The sequence below is a fragment of the Anolis sagrei genome, chromosome 1, assembly GCF_037176765.1.
Source record: "Anolis sagrei isolate rAnoSag1 chromosome 1, rAnoSag1.mat, whole genome shotgun sequence".
NCBI classification, from domain to species: Eukaryota; Metazoa; Chordata; class Lepidosauria; order Squamata; family Dactyloidae; genus Anolis; species Anolis sagrei.
Window position 1 is genome coordinate 332964193 of NC_090021.1, and position 25558 is coordinate 332989750.

At 36.8% G+C, this 25558-nt stretch overlaps 1 protein-coding gene across 1 annotated transcript in view; it reads left to right on the top strand.

Annotated features, from left to right (window-relative positions):
* Positions 1-25321, top strand: part of C1H14orf39 (chromosome 1 C14orf39 homolog) — a 67944-nt gene extending 42623 nt beyond the window's left edge. The window contains exons 5-18 of the mRNA XM_060754881.2: positions 4886-4975; positions 5642-5829; positions 8335-8377; positions 10428-10548; positions 12575-12678; positions 14090-14229; positions 15357-15436; positions 18041-18126; positions 18221-18285; positions 20489-20556; positions 21161-21306; positions 21443-21578; positions 23498-23555; positions 24760-25321. Coding sequence (XP_060610864.2) covers positions 4886-4975; positions 5642-5829; positions 8335-8377; positions 10428-10548; positions 12575-12678; positions 14090-14229; positions 15357-15436; positions 18041-18126; positions 18221-18285; positions 20489-20556; positions 21161-21306; positions 21443-21578; positions 23498-23555; positions 24760-24950 — 1516 coding nt within the window. The 3' untranslated portion in view covers positions 24951-25321. The remainder of the gene's footprint in view (positions 1-4885; positions 4976-5641; positions 5830-8334; positions 8378-10427; positions 10549-12574; positions 12679-14089; positions 14230-15356; positions 15437-18040; positions 18127-18220; positions 18286-20488; positions 20557-21160; positions 21307-21442; positions 21579-23497; positions 23556-24759) is intronic.
* Positions 25322-25558: the final 237 nt, after the last annotated feature.

Here is a 25558-nt window from a genome sequence, read left to right on the forward strand (position 1 = left end):
GGCAAAAAAATAATTCCACATATTATCCAACAATAAATACATATATATCAATTCTGAAAGGGAAACATATTATGGTTAAGTATATTTCAATTACCATACATACAAACCTTTAACCTACGAAATTCTAGTATCATCTATGGATGTGGTATCAAAGTCTCACATTTTTATACTTATACATATATTCGTAAATATCTATTGCCTATTGTAAAACATATATACCTACCACACTTTATTATAATGGGATTATATCTTATATCTATGGTATGAAACATATACAGTTCACCACTGTAATAACATCATACATTTCACAAATCTGCAATTAAAACAGGTTAACCATTTTTAAAATATTACACTACATTACACATCTATTACCTTTCTACATTAACACTTTTATTACGCAATGTGTTATTTGATCTGGCCCTTGTAGAGAATAAGGTTTTTGTTTTTTCTTTTACTCAATTCCAATTCTCCTTTCCCTGATACCCAGTCTCAAATTACAACAGGCCAATACACTTCCCCCAGTACCACATTCTTCTTCTTTCTCCTCTCCGCTGCTGGAGTTATCCTCTTTCCATCTGGTCTTCCAATTATCAGGAACAGTTCTGCTTTTATCGAGTTCTAAGGCTTGAAATGAGACTTGCTTCAGCGTAGCACTCTGTTGTTGCGAAGAATCAGCACTTCCTTGAATATTCTCTCCTGGTCTTGAAGAGAACTCGCCACCGTTGGAAGAACGAACAAGAACACCTACTCTCTCCCTTGTGATCTCATCACTGTAGTCTGGATGAACCCCCGAAGCTGGAAATTGTAAATTCTTCCTTTTATCACCAATATAGTCTGTGTATATTAGTTTTCTTGTCAGTCTATCAACTTGGCTTTTATTCTCTCTTTCTTCTTTGTTCAAGGATAAAGGAGATTTCTCTTCCGACACCTGGCCAAATCTTCTTTTTCTGTTCACCCTCTCTTCAGATGTAGACACATCGGCATGTTCAGAGTTAGCAAGGAAGAGTTGATCTAAAGTTTTACTCTCAACAAAATGTCTCTCTTTTTCACCATCACCTGTCATAGGGTACAATCTTGTATTTATCATTTTGTTGATGCCAGCTCTTTGATAAGTTTCACATAAACTCTTATCCTCAGCTATAGTTCCATTCTTTAGAACTTCTTTTGTTTGATCATCTGGAACTTTTACAGTGGATGAATCATGTCCAGAAGTCATCTTAATAAGCTCAGCAACCGTAGTGCTAGATTCTGGATTCTCATCCCCATCCTGTTGTATGGTGAAACACATGGCTTTTTGATCAGGGCTTTTGTTCTTATATTCTTCCTCCTCACACGTCATTCTCCAGTTTTCAATCTTTTTAGCCATGCCATCCAGCCCAGAGGCAGCTCCGCCATCTTTGTCTTTCTCATCTTCCTGTGTCACCTTCCTGGCTACTTTTGCGAGCCTTGTGGCTCTCCTGAGGAGGGACAAATGGCCTGGAGTCCCTGGCTGAAATTCCTGGTGCCATTCCACAGCTTGTGTCACAACTTCTATGGCACTGTTTAAATCTCCTCTGCGCCTCAAACATGCCGCCATTGTCAAAACTAAGTCTGAGTCACTCCTCAGCACTTCTGTATCTTTTAAAATTATGTATGTTTCATGTACATGGCCTTGATCCCACTTTTGTATTGCCATAGTCAACTTCTCATGTTCGCTCTTTAATTCACCCATGCTTTCTTTCTCAGCCTCCTTTTGTTCTACCTCCATCTCCAGTTCTCTCTCTCTTTGTCTTTCTTTTGCCTCCATTTCCAAACGTTTCATCTCCAATTTGTACTTAAAAGCCATTTCTGTCATAGGCACTGGCTCTGTCTCTGACCCAGAGCTCGAACTTTCTCCTTGGTCTCCCTCTCTTTCTTCAGCCAGCTTTCTCTGTCGCCTGGTAGCCATTTTTCAGCAACTTTTACCTCACAACTTATTTTAAAATTAAACTTAAGGCACTCGATTAGTTGTTACACGAATCCCGTCGTCTGCCACCAAAAATGTAAAGAAGCGTTAATCCCACCACTTGTCAACCAAAAATGTAAAGAAGCAGCGCTAATCTCACTAGATGCCACCAAAATTATGTGAGGAAGTATTAATCTTCTTTAATGCCACCAATATTCTGTGAGGAACCTTCTTTTAAATATCAATTAAGCTGCCACCAATATGTTTAGAGACGCTGGATTATGTCTCTGTTTATCTTTAGTTGTGCTGTGAGGTGATTTTGGTAGTGTGGAATGCACCAAGCATAAAAGCAATGGAGGAGGCAGGTTTGAAATACAAAGAGAACAAGATTTATTGTTAACAGAACGTAATTGTTGCAGTTTTGAGAATTTGAACTTGGCACAAGGCTTGATGTTACAAAATGGCTGGTTTGAGATACATGCTTCTGATGATACAATTCTACAAACTTCTTCTTTAGTGAAGTGCTTATACTACTTCAGAATTCCCTAATGTGAATGTCCACACTGTTTGCCCTATACTCGGAACAAACCACTGATCACCAGTCTTTCCTTACTGGCAATCCTGAAAACCCCCTCTGTTAGATTCTTTTAACCTAAGCAATCTAACAAGGTAACACCTTCAGCTCTCTTGCTGAAGAAATATTCACAAATTCTAGGAACTACTGAACTCTCACAGCTTCACAACAGAGCCCTAACTGGCTCTCCTCTTCCCCGGGTCTCAATCACCGGACTGAACTACTTTTCCCAGAGTCCTTTCTTGACTCTGCTATTTCCCAGAGCCCTTAACTGGCTCTGCTCTTTTCCGGGTCTCCTCCACCGGACTGGAGCTTAACTGCCACTTTCAAACCTTTTACTCCTTTAGCTCCGCCCACCTCCTCTGCTGCCTTGTCTTGTCACCATGGCAACCTATCCCTCACAGCTAGGCCATGGCAACAAATGTAATACATAAATACAGATTCAACACAGTACATTAAACACTCTATAATAAACATTATAAATACAGTTTAAACACATTATAAATAACACTTTATAATGAACACATCTCTACAAGTACCAACCCCCAAAGTTGGATACGAGTTAATGTCATGGCAAAACCTTTAACCTAAAGACAAGCATAATATGTTCTTGTTTAACTGAAACATGTTTATTCTACTCTTCAAACAAAAGTCGCTCAGAATGTCTTTTGGTGATTGTTGCTTGCATTCAGTCTTACAAGCTGATAGACATGAAACAGAAATAAAACGTGACTGGAAAGAAAGGCAGGGGGAGGGACTCATGCTGGATTTACACTGCTGTATAATCCAGTTTCACAATGCAGATTAACTGCTTTGGATCATATAGTCTACACTGCCATAAAATCAAATTCAATGAAATTCATCTGCATTCAGAAACTGAATTATAAATCAGTGTAGATGGGATCCCAGACTCTGGCATTAGTTCTTCATTAACAGAGTTCGAATATTGATTAGTTTGGAATAGAAATACTTCAAAGGAAAAGAGAGAAGCAAAAAGTAGCCGGTCTTACAGCTGAGTTTATGGATTGGTCTTTTCTTTTTTGCTGCAACCTGATAGATATTGTTGCCAGGTGACAGTTGATAGAGGAATAAGCCTGATGATTTTAGTTTCTAGATTGGTTCTGCTTCCCTTCACGCATTCACTGCAGCCTGAGGAATTATTATGCTACAGATGGAAGAAAATAATATTTAGCACTCTCCAGGAGTTCAAATGCTTCCAAAAATATCCTCAGTGAAGTGAAGCAGCTCTTTGAAGCAGGTCAGACAGCAGTATCACTATTCTCCATATTGCATAAGATAGGGAAGGATGAAACTGAGTTGCCTAAAGTACCTAAAATTGTACATTTGATATTTGAATTAACTACTTACATTAGTGAGTACATTGTCTAACCTTATAGCATTATTTCTCTTGAAGTATTTTCATATTATACCTGCAAATAAATAATTATGGTTCACTTCCTCAGCTTATGTCAATACTGAATGTTATGCCAATTATAAGATACATCCCACTGAAATAAATGAGAATAATCTTTTAATTGCAATCATGGCTTACAAATACTAAAATTACTCAGAGAGATACTTATTTATTTATTTATTTATTTACAGTATTTGTATACCGCTTTTCTCACCCCGAGGGAGACTTAAAGCGGTCTAAACATAAGTAATGGCAAAATTCAATGCCAGTACAAACAATTACAATTATACACTACAGTTAGACATAAATCAAATTAAAGCAATACATCCATTAGCAATAAAACAATCATTAAAACCACAAAACAGTCTTTTCAGTCAAATCGCCGTTCCAGTCATTGTCTTTCCGAAATGCTGCAAACATTTACTTCTACTGCCCGAAGGCCTGGTCCCAAAACCATGATTTAATTTTTTTTTATAAAAGCCAGGAGGGAGGGAGCGGATCTTACCTCATTTGGGAGTGTGTTCCATAGGTGGAGGGCCACACCTGAGAAGGCCCTGTCTCTCGTCCCCGCCAGACGCATCTGTGCTGTTGATGAAAGCGAGAGCAGGGCCTCCCTGGATGATCTTAGATTACGAGATGGGAAGTAGGGGTGGACCTCACTACCTCTGAGGATGCTTGCCATAGATGCAGGCGAAACGTCAGGAGAAATGCCTCTAGAACATGGCCCTATAGCCTGAAAAAACCCACAAGAACCTAGAGGTGGATGTGTTCGGACAAGTAAGCTGGGCCAGATACTCAAAGCTTTTCCCTGAAAAAAATTCATCGTCATCATGAAGAGAAGCTAGGAGAAAGCCCATTTTCACAAGATAGGAATTATCTGTTATGCTGATGTCTTGGTTACTTTTCATGATGTCTATAAAATGTCTTCTTTCAATCAAATGTATTTAATGTGGTTTGAAACTTGTTGCCCTAGCTGGAAACCAGCATATACGATTCTGAAAAAACATGAAGAATACTTGGAGACAGAACTTCAGAACTATCAAGAAACAACAGAAAAAGACAAGTATGAAAGAAACTTTAATAGCTTTATTATAACAATTGCACATGCAGTAGAGTCTCACTTATCCAACCTTCGCTCATCCAACGTTCTGTATTATCTAAGACAGTCTGCCTCCGGCCCAGATCCACAGCTGTTTCAATACATTGCTATGTTTTGGTGCTAAATTCGTAAATATAGTAATTACTACATAACGTTACCATGTATTGAACTGCTTTTTCTGTCGATTTGTTGTAAAACATGATGTTTTGGTGCTTAATTTGTAGACTCATAATGTAATTTGTTGTTTAATAGGCCTTTCCTTAATCCCTCCTTATTATCCAACATTTTGTTTATCCAATGCTCCGCCATTTATGCTGATAATTGAGACTCTACTGTAACATTATTACTTATAACCATTCTATGCATTACCTAGAGACATGTGAAAACTATGTTTCAGAAAATAAGAACGTACATTTCTTTGGAAATGTAAAGCTGAGGTGCCACAGCATTTAATTTGCTAAATAGAGCACCTTACATTCTGTCTCTTAACAGCAATTTAATACAAAAATGCAAGAGCTCTTATATATTCCTAATGAAGGAATCCAGCATATTGGATTAGAAGAAGTTGCTTTTTTGGAAATGATAATTAATTGGCATCTAGGGGTAACTGCATTTTTTTTGTTTTAAAAGGAAAATGTACCAAGATTATATGCATCAGTATCAGGAAACTTTCCAGCAGCACCAAGCAAAATATGCACAAACTGCAATTGCTCAGGAATATTATCAAGAAAAAAAGGAATGCGAAGAAATCCAAAGCCGAGTTTTCAAACAGTCTGAATTATTTAAACAGAAGGAAGATCAGCTAAATGATCTGAAAGGTAACAGCATAATTTCCTGTATTGTCATTACTTTAAATTAAATTAAATACATAAATCTATAGCACATTTAAAGGTTAATTCAACAAGATGTGTTAAGTCCTCCAAAGGTAATGCCCAGTCTAGATATTTCACCTGGAGTTCATCTAATAATAGTGAAAAGCACTGATGCAGTCCACGCCTGATCCTGTGATCACCAATTCCTGTTTTTTCAAACCAAGTTAGGATGTGTTCACGCTAGCAGTGCTTTTTATAATTCATTAACATATCATTTGGTCCAGAAGCTTAATGACTAGAAGTGTAAATTTACTCACCAGTGTAAATAGTGAGCCAACTGAATTCATTCTTGAAGATGTATCATCTGGCCATGGTAACACATGCCTTAATTGCATCTTGTCTGGACTACAGTTATAATGCTTTCATCTACTAATACTTTACATAGGGCTGACTTCGAAAGGTGTTCTGAAATTCCAGATTATTATCCTCTAGGCTGTTGATTAGATCTAGTTGCAAGAACTAGCTGTTTCAGCATCTTCACAGGCTTGTTCTGGCATTATATAAAGATAATGCCCAGAACAAGGGACAAACTGAAATCAGTTGTGACAATGAGCTCTGAAAAGGATACATAGCATAAAAGATTATCCTATTTTACCCTTATGATAGCATGCCTCAAGCAGCAACAACAGGTGTAATCAAGACAATTTTTTTTGTCGTGTCAGGGGTGACCTGAGAAACTGCAAGTCGCTTCTAGTGTGAGAGAATTGGCCGTCTGCAAGGACGTTGCCCAGGGACATTGACTGGGTGGTGCAGTGGGTTAAACCCCTGTGCCGGCAGGACTGAAGACCGACAGATCGCAGGTTCGAATCCGGGGAGAGGCGGATGAGCTCCCTCTATCAACTCCAGCTCCTCATGCGGGGACATGAGAGAAGCCTCCCACAAGGATGATAAAAACATCAAATCATCCGGGCGTCCCCTAGGCAACGTCCTTGCAGATGGCCAATTCTCTCACACCAGAAGCAACTTTTGCAGTTTCTCAAGTCGCTCCTGACACGACAAAATAAATAAATAAAGACAAATAATACATTTTATGAAAATACCTACACTAATTTAAAGCTAACAATATGTGCTCTATTTATTGGGGTGGACAAAAGGCCAGTCACACATACACACACAAAACAAAAACAAAACAGGAACCTCAAAAATAAGTGATCAACTTATTGAATGCAAGATAGCACCTTCTCTGAATATGGGGTTTTGTCAGATATTCTGTACTTACTATGTTTTTATCTACACGTGTACTGTAGAAATTGAACAGAATACATAAGATGAAGACATTAAATTTTGTTATATAAATAGTGATTAGTGCATTCATTTAATGTGAGGAAGTTGGAAAAGTACCATTAACAACTCATCCACTGGATTGCTGTGTCACAGATGACAGAAAGCCTGCAGGTTCTGGTGGCAACATTTCAAGATCTGAAGCACTGGCTTTCCTCTGGCTAGGATTTATAAATAAATCTGCTGAAGCTTGAGATTCTTGACAGAATCATTTTACACCACCCAAAATATACTTTTTTCTTTTTGCAAAAAAGTACATTTTGCCTTTTAAAGTCACAGGGCGTCAAACTCATTTTCACTGAGGGCCACATCTGCTATATGGTTGCCTTCAATAATAATAATATATTATAATAATGGATTCAAAGGCCAGTTGAATCCATGGACAGAGAATCTGTAAACTCAGAGGGACAACTTTAATTTTTTATAAAGAGTGGCTGGTGCTCTTTACTTTTTACCCAGTTTGGGTCCCCAGATGTTATTGAAGAACAACTCCTATCACATCTGCCATGTGGACTGAGGACAATAGAAATTGTAACCCAGCAGCACTTGTGGCTCTGATGTTGGGCCAAAAGTTAAAGGCTATTTTGACATCAGACATATCCACAAGCCTTGAATCTGAATTCAAACTGTTGATTAAACAAAACAAACTGCAACCTTCCAGATGTTACTGTATTATATTTTCCACCAGTGTTTGTCATGATGTCTAAAGATGAGGAATATAGGAGTTTAATGCGGCATCTCGAGTGCCACCAAAAAATGACATGACAGGCTGAATTTGGTCCACAGGCCTTGCATTTGACACATATGTTCTAAGCATGAAACACTCTGTATGTTTGAAAAATGAAAATGGCTAATCATAAATACGAAAAGGATAATGAATATGGAAATGAATATTATTTCTTCTATGTTTAAAGAAAATGCAAAATGTCAAAACAAGCAAAGAATGGTACAAGAATGTAGGTGAGATCTGAAGATCAAAGAATAGGTTTATATATATATATATATATTCCTTCATTCAATTTACCTGACATCATCACTGATAACAACAATAGACACATTGCCTCTATTGACTGGTTTTGTTTTGTACTGTATATGCATGCCATCTCTTTGAGAATAGTTTTTATTTCAAATGCATACCCAAGATTAATTCATGAATATTGTATTTTCCAGATCCTGGTCAGTTTCAGTCACTTTCATCCTGGGCTTTACAGATGTATCCATACATTCAATTTATTCATCACATTTTAGGAGGAATCTTTATATAGACCTTTACAAAATTTGGATGGTTTTGGTGTTATGACAGTTCCAAGGTGTTATTTCAATTGAATTACACACATAGCTCACATTTCTTTTGGCTCTTGGAAAATCACTGAACTGTGAGGTATCTTACTATTGTAATCAATGTCATGAGCAAATAAGAAATATAAGCTTAAAACGGATCTCCTTAGTTGAACCTTAACTGTTATGAGATTATTATTTGTTTTAAATTATAGCAAACATTTGTTTTGAATTACACATAATGCTAAAGTAGTGCTTTATTATTATTATTATTTTAAAAATAGATGGTGAGTTCATGCTGAACCATTGGCATACGATGCAATAAAATTAGAATAAATATACTGAATATAGATTGCAAAGAAAACAAAACATTTCTGCTTATGTCTTATTTGAAATGTTATTCTCAAAATATAATTGTTAATTTTATTCTAGATATAAAAAACAGAGCAGAAGCTCATCTTTCCATTAACCATTATACAACTAAAATTTTGGATTATATCAGTGAAGTTTAATCCTCAACTCAGTTGAAATACTAGAATCTGAGTTGTTTGGGTGCTGAATTCACACGACTCAGCACACATGTGTTATGGTACTTAGAATGATTTTTTTTTATCGTATCAGGAGCGACTTGAGAAACTGCAAGTTGCTTCTGGTGTGAGAGAACTGGCCATCTGCAAGGATGTTGCCCAGGGAATGCCCGGATGTTTGATGGTTTGTCATCCTTGCGGGAGGCTTCTCTCATGTCCCCGCATGAGGAGCTTGAGCTGATAGAGGGAGCTCATCCGCGCTCTTCCCGGATTCGAATCTGCGACCTGTCGGTCTTCAGTCCTGCTGGCACAAAGGTTTAACCCACTGTGCCACCAAGGGCTCCTACTTAGAACGATGGGAGGTGCCTTATGATCCATTAGGCCCAACCTCCTGCCTAGTGCAGGTTCTCCAGATAGAGCATCCCCAGCAGACAGTTGTCAAGTCTCCATTAGGGAAAAACAGAGAAGGAAATGTATTGTCGAAGGCTCTCATGGCTGGAATCACTGGATTACTGTAAGTTTTTCGGGCTGTATGGCCATGTTCCTGAAGCATTCTCTCCTGATGTTTCGCCTGCATCTATGGCAGGCATTCTCAGAGGTTGTGAGGTCAGAGGCTGTGAGACTTCACAACCTCTGAGGGTGCCTGCCATAGATGCAGGCAAAACCTCAGGAGAGAATGTTTCTGGAACATGGCCATACAGCCTAAAAAACTTACAGCAACCCAGAGAAAAAAATACCACCACTACTCTAGGCAATAGGTTCAGTTGCTGAAGTGCTCTCACTGTCAAGAAATTCCTTATAGTGTTTAGTTGAAATCTACCCTTCTGTATCTTAAACCCATTAGATCTAGTTCTACTCTCAGAGAGCGGTTCTAGATCTAATTGTTTTAAGTTATTTCAGGGGTAACCTTTTTGTGGTAGCCCCTGAAGTGATCATATTACCCCATAATCTTCTAATTGTAAGATTGAACAAGACCGGGTTCTTCTACCTCTCCTCATGTTGTTCTCCATATCTCTTATCCTCATTACATTTTTCTAAACTCACTCCAACTCGTCTATATCTTTAAAATGAAGTGCTCAGGGCGGAACACAGCAGACAAGGCCTGAGGCTCTTCTCTTTCCCCTTTTGTACACTGAGCAGATCTCATTCTGAAGATTCAAGTACTATGTACAGTTTAGTGTCTTCCAAAGGTGGGTTATAGCATGTCATATACACTGGTTTTGGGACAGATAGAAATGATTTAGGCACCACCATTCACCACAAACATAATTGAATCTGGGTGGTTAATGAGAGTACCAAAATTGAAGAACACAACCATGTGATTCAGCTCATTGATTTCAGTGGTTTAAATTAAGTAAGCAGTTGACAGTTGTGTGTGGGTTTTTGATCCCTTTTAGTTTTTTTTCATGACTGTTTATCATCCATGTTTTATTGATCCCTTGATATAAGAAACTTAAGCGCTTCTTTGAGCCAGAACACAAAAGAAACTCTTAAGCATGCATTGGATCTCAGGCAACAATCACATCAACTATGCAAAACAACAGAAGAGTTAAAAAAGAAAATGAATTATACTAAACAGGTAAAAGTCTGTTATTAAGTTTAATGTTATGTTACAATCTATGTAAATCTGCTAGTATATAACACCACAGTAGCTAATGGTATATTGTACATGGAGAATATATCAAAGGTGTTTTCCTTGTACTTTCTGAATGGGTTTTCCTGTGTTCTTGCTTTTGTAGCACTATTGTTATTCACCGACTTGAACATCACATTGTCCTAAGAAGACAATGTGCAATTTCCAGTTGAATTGATCATACATTGAGGATGTTTCTAAAGACATACAGCAGACTATATACTGTATTGTCGAAGGCTTTCATGGCCGGAACCACTGGGTTGTTGTAGGTTTTTCCGGGCTATATGCCCATAATTGGATCAATTACATACTGAATAGGCGGAGAGGCAAGAATCATTCCTGTAAATATTAGTTTTCAAGAAAATGTTTTTTAAAAATATATCCAGATTTGGCTGATTTTGATATCAATATTTAATTTATTCCATTTGATTACTGATCACATGGCCATATAGCCCGGAAAAACCTACAACAACCCAGACTATATACTATCCATGATCTCTCACTGCACTCATATTGAACAATCTGTCTCCCATGCTATCTCCTTGTGCTCTCCTCAAGCCCACTCGCAAATGGGGTTCTAGAAAGAGGACTGGGGAAAGAGAATTGTTTAGTGTTTCCCCTTCTTTAACTTAAAAAGATCAAAATCTCGTCTTTATTCCATCTAAAATACTTCAACTTGCTAATCTTGGGAATCAGTTGGGAGTTTGAGACCTGTTGGGGGGAAAAACAATGAAGCTGAAGTTCCCTATTCTCTAGAGTCTGGTCCAAATAAATAGCATAAGTGATCAGTAATCAAACAAAATTAATTAAATATTGATATCAAAATCATGTCAGCCAAATCTGGATAGATTTTTTTAAAGCATTTACTTGAAAACTAATATTTACAGGAATGATTCTTGCCTCTCCGCCTATTCAGTATGTAATTGATCCAATTATACAACTGACATTAAAGTCTCAGAAGAAATCATCATCTAACAGTGTTTCATAACAATGGAAGGGCTATATGCATAATATTTATATAGCATTTGGTAGTAGTCAAAGCGGTGATCAGTAAATCTTGTAATAATCGTCTAATGCACTATTAGGTCATTACTGTTGTCCTAGTTTGCAGATTTGAGACAATGGCTCAGAGACACACACTTGCCTAAGGCTACTCATTGAGTTGAGTTCAGAATGTAAGGCAATCTTCTGACGCCCATGCTCCAATATTTCTCAGAAGGAATGATGCTGCAGCGATTCTGCAATGTTTTGTGTTTCCATAAATGCCACAGATGGGTTTGCAGATTAGTCTTATTCAGATATTTTTGTATATGGGCAGTCCCCAAGTTACAAATATTGAGGAATGTCCAGGGTGGGAGAAAGAACACTTGTCTGTTTGAGACAAGTGTGAATTGGCCAGCTTGATTAGCATTGATAGCCTTGCAGATATTCACACTAGGAAATTAGGGAAGGGAAGTGGAGAGGATGGATTGATTCCTCCTCTTGCCAGTCCCTTGTCATCCTGGCCAACATTTCTGTCATGTAGGACCTGTTTCGTGGCTGGAGACAGTTTGGGTGGCTGTCCAACAACACCGAACTCTATTCACTGCTGCTGGGTTGTTAGGATTCAATCCCGCTTCCACAGTGGCTGGGGAGTGTGTGACCATCCTGGGATCGATCCACCATATGGCACACCAGATCGACCCCGGTTTAGTGGGTCAGCGTAGATCTGTCCTAATTCACTTTAATACATTTTTTGATGGAAAGATACAAGTCCTAGTTTATTGAAGCATGCTATGGAAACATGATATTGTCTCCTGTTCAGAATACATTTCCTGCAAAGTTTTAAGGGGGCCATCAAAGTGGGTCTTAAAGTCTGCAGGATATAATTTGCAATACGATATAATGCAATACATTAAAAATACAGAAATAACATGAAAACATAAAAAAAAACAACAGATAAAATGATCATATTTCTTTGTAACATTTTTAGCAACTGGAAAAGATTACAGAGGTTCAAAAGAATCCTGAAAGTCAAAAGCATCCTGAAGTGACAACAGAAAAAAATCTAGAAGCAAGAAGGGCCCCTAACGAAAGGTAGCATTTTCTACTCAATTTTATGTCACATGGCAAAATGTTACGAACAAAATGCTAGTATCCTTTTTGATCTAACGTACACTACAAATCTATGCCAATTTTTACACATTCAACTGTTAAAACTTTCCTCCCAGAATCGCAAGTGAGAAAAACAGCCATTAGTCTACTCTAGTTCCCTGCTATAGATATAGATGATTTCTCCAACGGGCAGTAGCCAGATTGCTCATTGTAGTGGGGTACAGGGAGCACACAACCCCCCCCCCCAACCCCCCCGTTATGCCAGCTCCATTGTCTGCCAATCTGCTACCGAGCACAATTCAAGGTGCTGGCTTTAGCCTATAAAGCCCTAAACTAGGGGTTCTCAAACTTTTTAAACAGAGGGCCAGGTCACAGTCCCTTAAACTGTTGGAAGGCCAGATTATAATTGGAAGAAAACATGAATGAATTCCTATGCACACTGCACATACCTTATTTGTAGTGCACTTTAAATAAATATAAACTTAGTATTTCAATGGGAAGTGTGGGCCTGCTTTTGGCTGATGAGATAGCATTGTTGTTGTTGTGTGCTTTCAAGTCATTTCAGACTTAGGTTGACCCTGAGTGAGGGCCGGGTAAATGACCTTGGAGGGCCGTATCCGGCCCCCTGCCCTAAACGGTTCTGGCCAAGCTTACCTGTCCAAACGTATCTCCCTTTATGAACTTTATGTATGTTAAAAATGGTTCCTGTTCTTTTATTAAAATGCCAGTTAACTTTATCAAGCAAGATAAATGGTCTATTTCTGCCAGTTGTAGAACTTTTATTATCAAACTTTCCTTTATTTTTCCATTTTTGCAGATTTTTGCAGATAAAGTAACCTTGCTGCTATAATCACATAATGAAGTCATGTTTGATGTTTGTTAATTTGGAAGTTTGCATAAAAAGAAAGTTTGATCTAGCTGGATTTTGATTTTAAATACCTCTTGTATAAAATTTTCTATCAGTCTACAATATTATTTTGCTTTATTGCATGTCATCCATATATAGTAGAAAGTACCTTAATGAGATTTACATTTTCAACATAGATTTTTAGTGTCCTTATACATCTTCAGCAGTGTAACTAGAGTCAGACACCATCTATTAATAATTATGTAAAACATCTCTTTAAGTTCAAAACTCAAAATGCCTTTTAAACAACTTGTAGGACTTTTTTGAGTGATGACATTTCTCCAAATTTTAATTTTTAAAAGTTTCAGGAAGTCAGAGAGTTATTAAAACATCATATTTAATTTGACAACAGTTAAATCTGCTTAAGCCTGTCTTCAGCTCAGCCAATACTGACTTCCAACGTTTCCATCCCTCTCCCTCCCTTTTGAAATCTGATCATCATGTTTATTCTTTGCTTTCATTCTAGTGCTTGCTCTTTTGTTTCAGCTTATTCATAAAAACTCATAACCTGTTAAATATGAAACAGCAGACAAACACATCATCGAATCGCCCTGTAATTTCTCTGAAATTAATCCAAAATGTACCAACTCTCAGGTCATTGTTTCCACAGAGAGAAAAAGAGACAGGTAATAGATAAACTTGAACTTTTGGGGAACAGGAGAAGTACTGATTTGTTGATACCATGTATCCTTTACATTGCTATTCGATTGGCTTTCTCATGAAAATGATGAGAGCTAGTGGCCATATAGAGAGCTGCCTTGGGCACAAGAGACTCTCCACTTCAGAAACTGCTTCACAGATTTGGATGATGTTGGGCATAACAATGGAGAGAGCAGGTATACCCTTCTAAGGTATTTACGTTATTCAGTCTTTAGAATGGGTGAGCACAGCTTTAGAATTATCAGGATCTTGGATTAGAGAATATAAGACAGACTTAGCAGATCACACCATGTTCAAGTTATATAAGGAAGCTAGCGCAACAATACAAAAAGAATTTCGAAAATGATTTCAGTGGAATAATTATTGGCATCCACACCATACCCTGCTCAGCAAAGGAAATGAGAAGATAATTTTAAGTTTAGTAAGTTACACCAAGTGCAGAAATAAGGCCAACATGTTCCCATAACCCTATGTTCTTTATAGGTTTTCAATAAAAATGTGAGTGTGTGAGGAGATCAGAGTAATCTGATTTCTGGAATATTAAATTTATTTTGTGTTTAATATTAAGTGCAGTAATAGCTTTTATTTGATATATATTTATTAACAACTATCAAATGCTGAGTCTGAAGAAATAAGAAAGTATAGTACAATAAAATATTTTAAAATACATCGAAGAACAGACAGGATCTTTTCCTTTTGTTGCGGCATCACCTTGACAATCTACCGTAGATGTTTTTCTTAAAGGGACTGGAGAATAGATGTCTGCAGGTGTTTTTAAAATGTGAGGTAGACAATAGAAATTGATATTTGGAACATAAACATGTAGAAGCATGCCATGTTCAAACAGATCTTATATCTGATATTTCAGAGTTTCCCCTATATTGGTTTACCTCACTTGTTTAAAGCAATCATCTATATTTATTTAGAAATTGATATATTTGTTCTGACATTTGGTAACTACATGCTGACTAAACCTTTTGATTATCTTTTTGTTGTTTATATACATTTAATGTCAGTTTTCGGACATTAAATGACAATGAAGCTAAACAAGGTAGGGCTAATAATTTCTTCATTTGCTGTGATAAAAACATAGGTGTGAAAGACAACAGAAATCTTGCAGAAAATTCAAAAGTGACCAGTATGTACTTCAACCACGAGGAAAATGAAAAACAGGTACTCGGCTAATATAGCTGCCCTCATAGTTACTGCATGCTGGTGAACAAAGGGTGATCAAGAAGAGTCACTAGCTCATTTTGTGTGGAATTGGTGAAAGAAGCAAAACAGAGTGGGATTTTTTTTCATTGAAATTGAGAATTTTTCTGATTTCTTTGGAGCATTTTTTGATTGGGGTTGACTTTTTGAGAAGACATGCTTTCTGGTTCTGGAGACATGCTCTGGTCCATAGGGAGTGATGATTGCTAGCTGAGGAAATGATGGGGAAAGGACAGCTTGCTTACCTGTAACTGTAGTCACATGTACCCTCACACAAATAGGACTTGTGTCATACTCACAGTACCCTATTGGCCAAGGCAACCATGGTTTGCCCTTTCCCACCTAACAACAATCACATTTATGTTACTTTCTTATGCTCCCAACCATCTCATTCAGAATGAGAGAATAATTTCATGATTTCACCTTGAATCAAATAAGTCCTTTTAGCCTCTTATAAGGATTCTACAAGTGGTATCGATTCTTCTCCTTTGTAGCATTAAGATCTGTATTGTATTCTCTGCCTTGAGTGACTACAGTCCTATACTTTAAAGTTTGAAAGAATGGGAATTATCAAGTTTACCTACCACAATCATTGCAAACCAACCTTCCAACTCAATTTCCTCTTCATATGTACATACTGTAGTAAAGAGTTTTAAAGGGTGTACATCATGTATACTGTTCTGTGACACCATCAGCACCAACAAAGTCACCTTCATTAGTACTCAAAGTTTGCCCCCTTAGAGCTGTTATCATCAGCTGATGAAAGACTGCTTACTTGGAGAGGTTCATTCCTGTAACTGTAACTTTGGCACAACATGCAAGCAAACTGTCAGGGTCTACATTCTGATGTACCATTTCTAGTTTTTCATAAACATAAAGTTATCCTGTGCCCAGATGTGACTTTTCTTTCAAAAGTCATATCCCAATTTCATCTGAATCAGAATATTGTTCTTCTAACCTTTTATTCATGTGTATCCAGCTGACTGGAACAATCTATTTGTACCTTAGATGTACACTGCAAGTTGTCCTATTATATAGAGCACACTGCAACATTTTTTCAGTCCAGGAGACTTTTCTTTCGTTATGGTGGCCCAAGAAAAGGTATCCAAGTATCTTCTCAGAGATTTTTGAAGTGGGTTGTTCAGACAATCAGGTTGAAATGCTAATCATCTCTCCCTGAGACTCTGAGAACACATTTCCCAAGAGCCGTGGCTATCTCTGTTGCACTTCTGTGTGGCATTTTCCTAATAGACCACTGCAAAGTCCTGGCGTGGTCATAGTCATCTACCTTCATCCAGCATTAAAAATTAGATTGCAAATTTAGAGAAGATGCCACTTTTAGGATTGGGGCATATCATATAGGTGGGAGGGCATGGAGTGTTACTATTGAGCCGCTGAGCTTTAGAACTTTCCTGTCGCGGACACATTTGGGTGAGGGCACTCAAAGATACACAGTTACAGGTAAGCAACCTGTTCTTTCCTAATCTAGTTTAAGTGGTTTCACAATTAGAAAGAGCATATATATAAATCATTATAGCAAATGTAGGCAATTATGGTAGGGGCAGAGACCAGTTTTCTTGTCTCTGTGCCCACCAATGGGCTAAACCTCCTCATTTCTTGCTGAAAATTGTCTGAAAACCAGTCATGAAAACATCAAAAGTCTACTTCAGGTTTTCATTACTAGTTTTTTATCAGTTGATTTTGAGAATTTAGAGGGGCTAGAGATGTTTGGATCATGCCACTTTTCCCAAGTAACTTTGGGCCACGAGTCTCCCAATTTTCTCAGGGTGTCTAGGGGATTTGGGAAGCTGAAGTAGATACGGAGGCTACAGAAAAAGATTTGCTCCTGCACATGGTCTAAATTATTCAACCTCTTGTATTATAGTTAAATATATAAAAATGCAGTCTCATATATCTAGACAGAAAAGATTGCAAATACTAATCAAGCCCTGGTTCCTGTATGAATGTGTTCTACCCATTGAATAAGTTTCCATCTTCCTGCAACTTGGAAAGTTAATTTTTAAAAAAGAAATAAGTTGCCTTTAATAATCCAAAGCCTTCCCTTTCAAAGTAGGCCCCTTCATAGGCTCAATGTAAAGTAACTCTTTATCTTCCCTTCACAAGTTATTAAAATAGTTATACTTTTGCAGCATGCAAGCAATTACTTACTAATAAATTCTTTTTACCATTAACATAATAGCTTTTCATTATCTTTTTAATGCTGTCAACTGCTGATTTGTGATACAAATGATACTGAGGAAATAATGCAAACAATTTAATTATATATTTTATTTATTTAGCAAAAACAGAACACTTTAAGCAAATGGTCATTGCATGCCTATGTAAGCTGCTTTATTTACTGCAACAATTTTACTCAAGTTCTTTTTTTTTCCAAAAACAAAAGATAGAAAAAGGAATCTGATGACAGCAGAAACAATGTTAGAAAAATTATGACCTGTAAATAGAGGTCAATGGAACTGTATTTATACAGCCTAAGGAAAAGTCAACATGTCTTCAGTTATCATGTTTTATATTGCTTCAACTGGAATATGCCCTTTGTTTTAGAAATGTAATGACATAGCAGAAACCAACATTGCAAAAAATACCCAAGTTTCATCTATAACAAGGCTTCAAAATCAGACACCATTCAGGTAACCTTTTAAACTAAAAAAAATCATTACTGAAAATAGCTTGTGTGAAAATAATGCTATTCACAGAAATAAATCATTCTGTCAATTGTCTTAGGTTGCTAACTTATCAGAAGAAACTGAGCAGCAGGCAGTGTTCTGAAAGTGAGACTACAGAAATAGGTAAAATTCTACTGAAACATTAAGATAGAAAATATGAACATATACATTGGGTGTCAGGATCCTATGATTAGGATCTGCTATGCTTCATATATTAATGTTTTTACAGTATGTATATTGTTACTTCATGCTTGACATATAGTTTGTAGATTGTAGAATGTTGTTCATCAATAAGCAGCCCTGGCCCAATTTACTTGTCCAAACACATCTCCCTCTCCTCTTCCGAGGAGGCCCTGCTCTCTGTCCCGCTAATGTCACAGGCGCAATTTGCCGGGATGAGAGAAAGGGCCTTCTCAGTGATTGCCCCTCAGCTATGGAACTTCGTCCCTAGCAAGATTAGATCAGTCCCCTCCCTCCTGTCCTTCAGAAAGATGGTAAAACTTGACTGTGGGACCAAGCCTTTGTGACAGTGCAATAAGGCAATATCAGGAATCTATTCAGTATGGCTTTGGTATGGCTGATTTGAGATGGTTTTAATTGATCGGTTTTAAAGTGGAAATGACTCATTTTAAGTGTTTATGTATGTTTATAGTTTATTTTATGTTCTGGCATTGAATGTTTGCCGTATATATGTTGTGCTCTGCCCTGAGTCCACTTCGCGTTGATAAGGGTGGAATATAACATTTTTAATTAAATAAATAACAGCACTACTATGCACTACAAAAGTGCAAATTGCTAATGGGAATTCAAGTATATTCTAGAAGCTGCCAACTGAAGCTACTTGCCAGTAGAAGCCGGTGCATCATATCTCAGTAACTACATAGACACCTGCAGATAACAGGACAGAATGAGTTGCACATTTATTCTGTGAACAGTTCGCTACCCAAGTACATTTTCATATAAAAGGTAGAAATGTGAGAATGAGAGTGCTGTAACTGATTGATCACTAAGGAAATATACCATGAAGAATGTAAGGGACAGGGCCTTTGGATGAATTAGAATAATGCACACAAAATATTTGAATGTATAGCCTATAAATCTAAATAACTTGCAGTAACTAATAACCCATACCTGAACTTCAAGTGGGCTTATGTTTGAGACAGCAAAGACTTACAGTTGACAATTAGGTAGCATCCCATTAAAGGTCTTCGAAGATGGGGCCATTTTAATGAAAAGTGACATACCATTTTCTGCTGTTCACTATAGTTAGTTGTTGCTGCCCTTCCAGATGTTGCTATATTTTCCTCCAGACTTTCAAAAAGCTTCTCAGGGCCCTTCCACACAGTCATATAACCCAGAATATCAAGGCAGAAAATCCCACAATATCTGCTTTGAACTGTGTTATCTGAGTCCACACTGCAATATATTCCAGTTCAAAGCAGATATTATGGGATTTTCTGCCTTGATATTCTGGGTTATATGATTTTTTGAACTGGGTTATCTGAGTCCACACTGCAATATATTCCAGTTCAAAGCAGATAATGTGGGATTTTATATAGCTGTGTGGAAGGGTCCTCAGTGATGTCATGCAGAGCTCCCAGATTTATTGCTGGAGATAGCTCTTATACTTTTAATGGTTAAAAGTATTTATGTATATATAGGTAGGTAGGTAGGTAGGTAGACAGACAGATAGATAGGTAGATAGAGATATATAAAACACGAATAAAACCACAAAAGTTGACTACAAAAAAAACTTTTGAGATCGCCCTTCCCCCTGAAAGAACAGAGATACAGATCCAATTCCAGAGAGAGAACACAGAAGGCGACCCAAGCTGTTTCTGCCCTACAAGCAATTGATTCTAGATAACCTGGAGTTGAGAAGCCAGCACACATTCTAGTTCTTTGCCTAAAAATTGAATGTTGGAAATTGGCCTACAGTTATCTAGTATAGTGAGGAAAGGTGTTTTCCCCCCAAAAAGAGGTTTACCACAGCCTTCTTCAAGTGTGATAGGAACCTGCTTTTTTTTGTAAAAAAGCATTAATCGCTCCCTTTACCCACTCTGCAAGTCCTTTTCTGACCTTTTGAATTAACCAGGAAGGGCAAGAATCTAGTGTTCATGTGGTGGTTCTCACCTCACTAAGATGACAACCTTTCCCAACACACTAGTTTTAACGGCAAAAGCATCCTGGTCACTGCTGAAACCTCACAATATATTCTATTGAACCCCAAACCTGTTTAGTAGTAGCACCGGAATTATCAAATATAAATTCAGTTTTCAAATATTGATGTTATAATTTCTTTTTTAAACACAATTTTCTATAACAGAAAAGAAGTCTGACTGGACAAGAAGGGAAGGAGGAAACGAGTCGAAAGATTCTACAAATGTTCCCGAAGTCAGTTTAACTTTCATTTTCTATTTTCTTTACATCAATGCCTAAGATTCTGTACGTTGTTATCTGCAAGGAAGGAGCCATCAAGGAATAGGTTAATTCCCATTGCAGACATAAGATGATTTAGAAACTCATAGCCCATTTACTTGGGCACCTAAATCTGGAGTCGGTCCAGGGCACTTCTGCTTCAGACCAGCTCAAGATTCAGCAGCAACTTCTCTATCTTCTGCTTCTTTTGAGCAATCCTGTTTTAGTTTAAATTGTTTAGTTTGTTGTTACTTGAAATCTGTAATTAATGTTGGGAAATGAAGCTGAAGAAATTTGAACAAGGAGTATATAAGAAAGCAAGCACTCTTCTACAGCATAACAGTGCCTGCTTAGTTTCCATCCTAGTGTAGACAAAATGAGCACAATGGTCTATTGGTCTAACTAAATAGAATACTCCCATTACACATGCATATTTATTTCTTTATATTAGATAAATATCTGTCTTGCATACCGAAGATAAAATAGCTTATATTTATGAAAACCACATATTTAGTTCATGTTTCTGTAACTAAAAAGGCAATATAGAGATGGATTTCTGTTTAACATTTCTTGTTGCTAGGATGAGGAGGAAAATGATAGCATTATTTCAAATGGAGATCCATCTACAGAAAAAGAAGAAAGTGCTGAACATTTTCCAAAGACTCCTGAGCCAAACAGACATTCAAGTACTGTTAATACTCCTGGGGTTGAAGCTCCATTTGACTTGTAAGGATTTTTAATTGATAAAATAATTCTCATTATTAAATACTCTTCTACAATAGCAAGCTCAGATTTGGGCTTAGTTGTAACTAAATGTTTTATTTTTAACATTTTTAACATTCTCTTTTGTTAATTATTCCAGACTTCAATTAGAAAGCGAAGGATCAACATCTAAGTCACCTGCTTTTTCTTTTTTTACTGGTTTTAATTCAAAGTCACCTGGATTAAATTTCTTTGAATCTTCTGCATTTGGAACGGAAAATTCACCAGACCATCAGGTAATATTATATTATCAATATGCAGAGGTGTGTGACAGAATATATCATGGGTTAATTGCAAAGAAGCACAATGCAGTGATTAAGAGTACCAGATTAAAACTTGGGATATGTGCGTTCAGAACACTGCATAACCACAAACCTCAGTGAAGTTGAAATTGAGACATTTGGCAGAAAAGCAGAATGTAGATACAGTAAAATATTAGAACCATTCTAATTTTACACATATAGTAGACCTGAGAAGTATATCATTTATATAAACTTTTTGAAATACAAAGTGGGAAAACTCTCTTTGGGTACTAACATAAGGTTTGTAGGTGGTAATAAAACACGTACATAAGAAGTTAGATGAAGCTCAACTGCCACAACGTTTTTGGGATGAAAGGCCAGGGCCAGCATTTTACATCAGCTTCTTAAATAAGTAATTTCTTCCTCCTCTTCATGCCTCTCTTCTAAGCAGACAAAATAAACCCCTTTGTCCAAATGACAGCAAGATTTTAATTTCTTCCTCCCGCTCATGGTGGTCATTCTTCTAACACCTTCTTTTGATGCAAGATTCTTATTTCCTGCTCTTCTGGACATGCCCCCCCCCCCCTTTAAGCAGAGAATTGAGAATACATTTATAATGTAAAGAAAAAACACAACAAAGTTAAAAACTTGGCATTACACTAAAAAAAAGAAAATTAAATAAACTCAATTTCTCCAGCAATAGCAATGTATTATGGACGACACATGCTACTGTAATAATTTAGTTTAAGAGCTGGTGAGGTACTGCTGTAATCAACTAAAAATTCATCTTGTGGCCACTATGATTTTCATCTGGATGTGCAGAAGCATAATTCACATTTATTACAGAGTCCACCGTGCTAATTTAATGCTCCATCTCATGGGTCATTAAGACAATGTTCACTTTTATCATTGACCTCATCATGCTGTCATAACAGTCTCAATCAAGGCTGCCAAGTTATCACTTTCCAATGATGCTACTGTTGATGTACCAAAGCAGAGATGTGTAGGTGATCATCAAACATGATTCATGGAAAATTAGGCAAAATATAATTGCCACAACCTTTTTGGTTGTTCACCTATTTAGAATTTTGTGAAATTAGTGGTCTGTCTCTAGAACAGTCGTTCTCAACCTTTCTAACACCGGGACTCCTAAATATGGTTCCTCATGTTCTGGTGACCCCCAACCATAAAATTATTTTCGTTGCTCCTTTATAACTGTAGTTTTGCTACTGTTACAAATCATAATGTAAATATCTGATACGAAGGATGTGTTTTAATTGTTACAAATTCAACATAATTAAACATCATGATTAATCAGAAAAAATATGGATTTGCAGTACCTTCAACCGATTCAGCGCTGACTGAAGCACTAGAATTTTCAAGCAATAAAAATAGAACAATTTCTTATCAGAGTCCCACATCCAGAACCAAAAAAGATCTTCCTTCATTCTCATGACCACTTCTGGAGGCTTTTAAGTAGCAAAGTATTCAGGAAACAAGCTGAAACAAGCTTTTCCCTGAACATTTTCTCATAAAGAGTACCATGAAAACACAGCACTGACTCAGAACACAAACTCTGGAAGGAAATATATATGGAGAGAGATCCTATGTCAACCTAATGACAAACTAAGGCCCACTGAATATACCAGAATGTAACTTCTGAGCATACATTGGAAAATTGTGCTATAGATCAGTACTAGCCAAAATCAGAAGGATTTTTTTTTATATGGTAGCAATTCTGAAATCTCAGTTTTACCATCTAATCAAAGCCTCTCTCCCAGTCTGTTGATTTTTCTTACATAGATAATCAAACATAAAACAGCAAAAAAGGACTGTTTTAAGGTGATACATTTCCCAAGTGATTGCTTAGTTTCCTAATTAATTCACTTTCTGTAATGATTACTATTTTGCAGCCAGGCGAAAGCTATTCTACTGGAAATATTAATCCAACTTCACCAGAAAAAAATATTGGTAAGCTTTTACGGAAAATAAGTTGTTCCACCAATAACTTCATAAGTTTTACAGAATGTTTAAAATGGCCCCCATCTGTTCCCATGTGAGCTCCAGGAATTTTGAGGCTTAGTGGTTTCTGATGCTTCAGTAGTTCTATTAATCTGTACACCAATGAAACACTATTAGCAATGCATTGTCTTGTTTTGTTTAAGTGGAATCAGTTTCAGTTTTTGACAGATGGGAATGTGGAAAAGATGTTTGCATTTGTGTGACCTAGGAACACTGACATCAGGCAAGGCCATGCATATTCTGAACTGAAGCTAATGATAAACAGCATTTGTAAAAAAAGATAATTGACAGTTCCAGATGGGATTGCGCTCCTTCTGAAGAAAAATGTTCCTTGTTGAGTTTACGTTTGGGTTGAATTGTTGTCATTGGAGATCCAGGAGACCTCAGGGTGATTATTGCTTGTTTCTTTTGACAACCAGGAGCAACTTTGGGATGACTTTGGTGTATGTGGCCTAGTGTATTACTCGGGTGTTCCTATATTATACCTGTGTTACAGGAGCTGCACTGATGGCCTATGAACTATTGAGCTTCAAAGTTCAGCTGCTGTAAATACAAAGCTATAATTAACTTGGGACTATAACACCTAACAGACGTCCTTCCCTTATATACATCCAGCTAGCTTCTGAGATTTCACAGTCTATAGAATGTTGTCATGTAAGATAATAAAAATGGATCTTCTCAGTAGTGACATGTAACCCACTTTTCTGGAATACCTGCCCATGTGGAATTTAGGAGGAATAAAGTATGGAGGGTTTAAACTCATTTTGGAAGTGTACTAATTTATACAAGTTTCCCCCACCACTTGAAAAACTATATTTTGGCTGTGGTTTATAGAATTTTGTATGTAACCTTTTTAGAGTTTCTAATTGTATGAAATTGTATATAAAGATCATAAATAAATACATAATTTCATTCTTTCTTTATTCTCACCTTCAGCAATTATACAACCATTGGAAGCTGAAGTTTCCTTTCAGCACTGATTAAAAAAAATGCCCATTAAGCATAAAAGAGCAATGTAACAATTTCAAGATCAATGTTAAATTTAGCTCAAACAATGTTGTGTATATATGTGTGTGTATAATTCATGCTCAGTCACTCTTGATTGTTTTTTTATATAAAGCCAAAAGTTAATTCAGATATTATTCCCTTCAAGGAGATTTGTTTGGGAAAATGGACAGTGAAGATTCATTTGCATTTCCCTTTCAATCCTGCTCTTCTGCTCAAGCTTTTCAAGATGGAAAAGATGACTTCAGTTTCCCTTTTGTGTTTGAATCATCTGAGCCCACATCTCTAAAAGGCTTTCAATCTTCATCACAAAGCAAAAAGCCATTTTCATTTTTTTGAATAGATGCCTTTACTGGATTTAGCGTTCTAGGGCAGCTTAGCTTTATAAAATGTGCTTGGCTTTCTACATAAATTAAAAGGAACAACCAAAGGTAAAGAATGGATTAAATTTCCAAGTGCTGAAAATTTACATCTAGTTTCATAAATTTTATAAAGATTAATGTTAGAGTATAAATGTCATGGTTTCTGTTTATTAAAATATTTCCATAACTTCTTTTTTTGGTGAGGGCGAGAGGCATTTATAGAGTAAAATTCCAAGCTTAAGTTGGAACAATTTAAATGTTTGGTACAATTTGTTAAGAATTCAATTGTCAGTGTCTACAACCAACCATCTTAATGTTATCAGGTTTAGTAAACCTGTTGCAATTTATTTTGGCAACAGAATATCATATTTAATAGTTGTTTTCAATGTTTGGGAGTAGTTTCTTGTAAAGCAATGTTAAATAAACATAGAACTTTATTAAACGATTGATATTTCTTCATAAGACCAAAAAGATTCATTAGCTGGCACCCATTTGCTATGTTGTCATTAGACGGTGTATCTGTTTCCTATTCCCCTTTACAATCAAAGCACATTTTCTATGGTCATAAAGTCATCCCAAGAATTG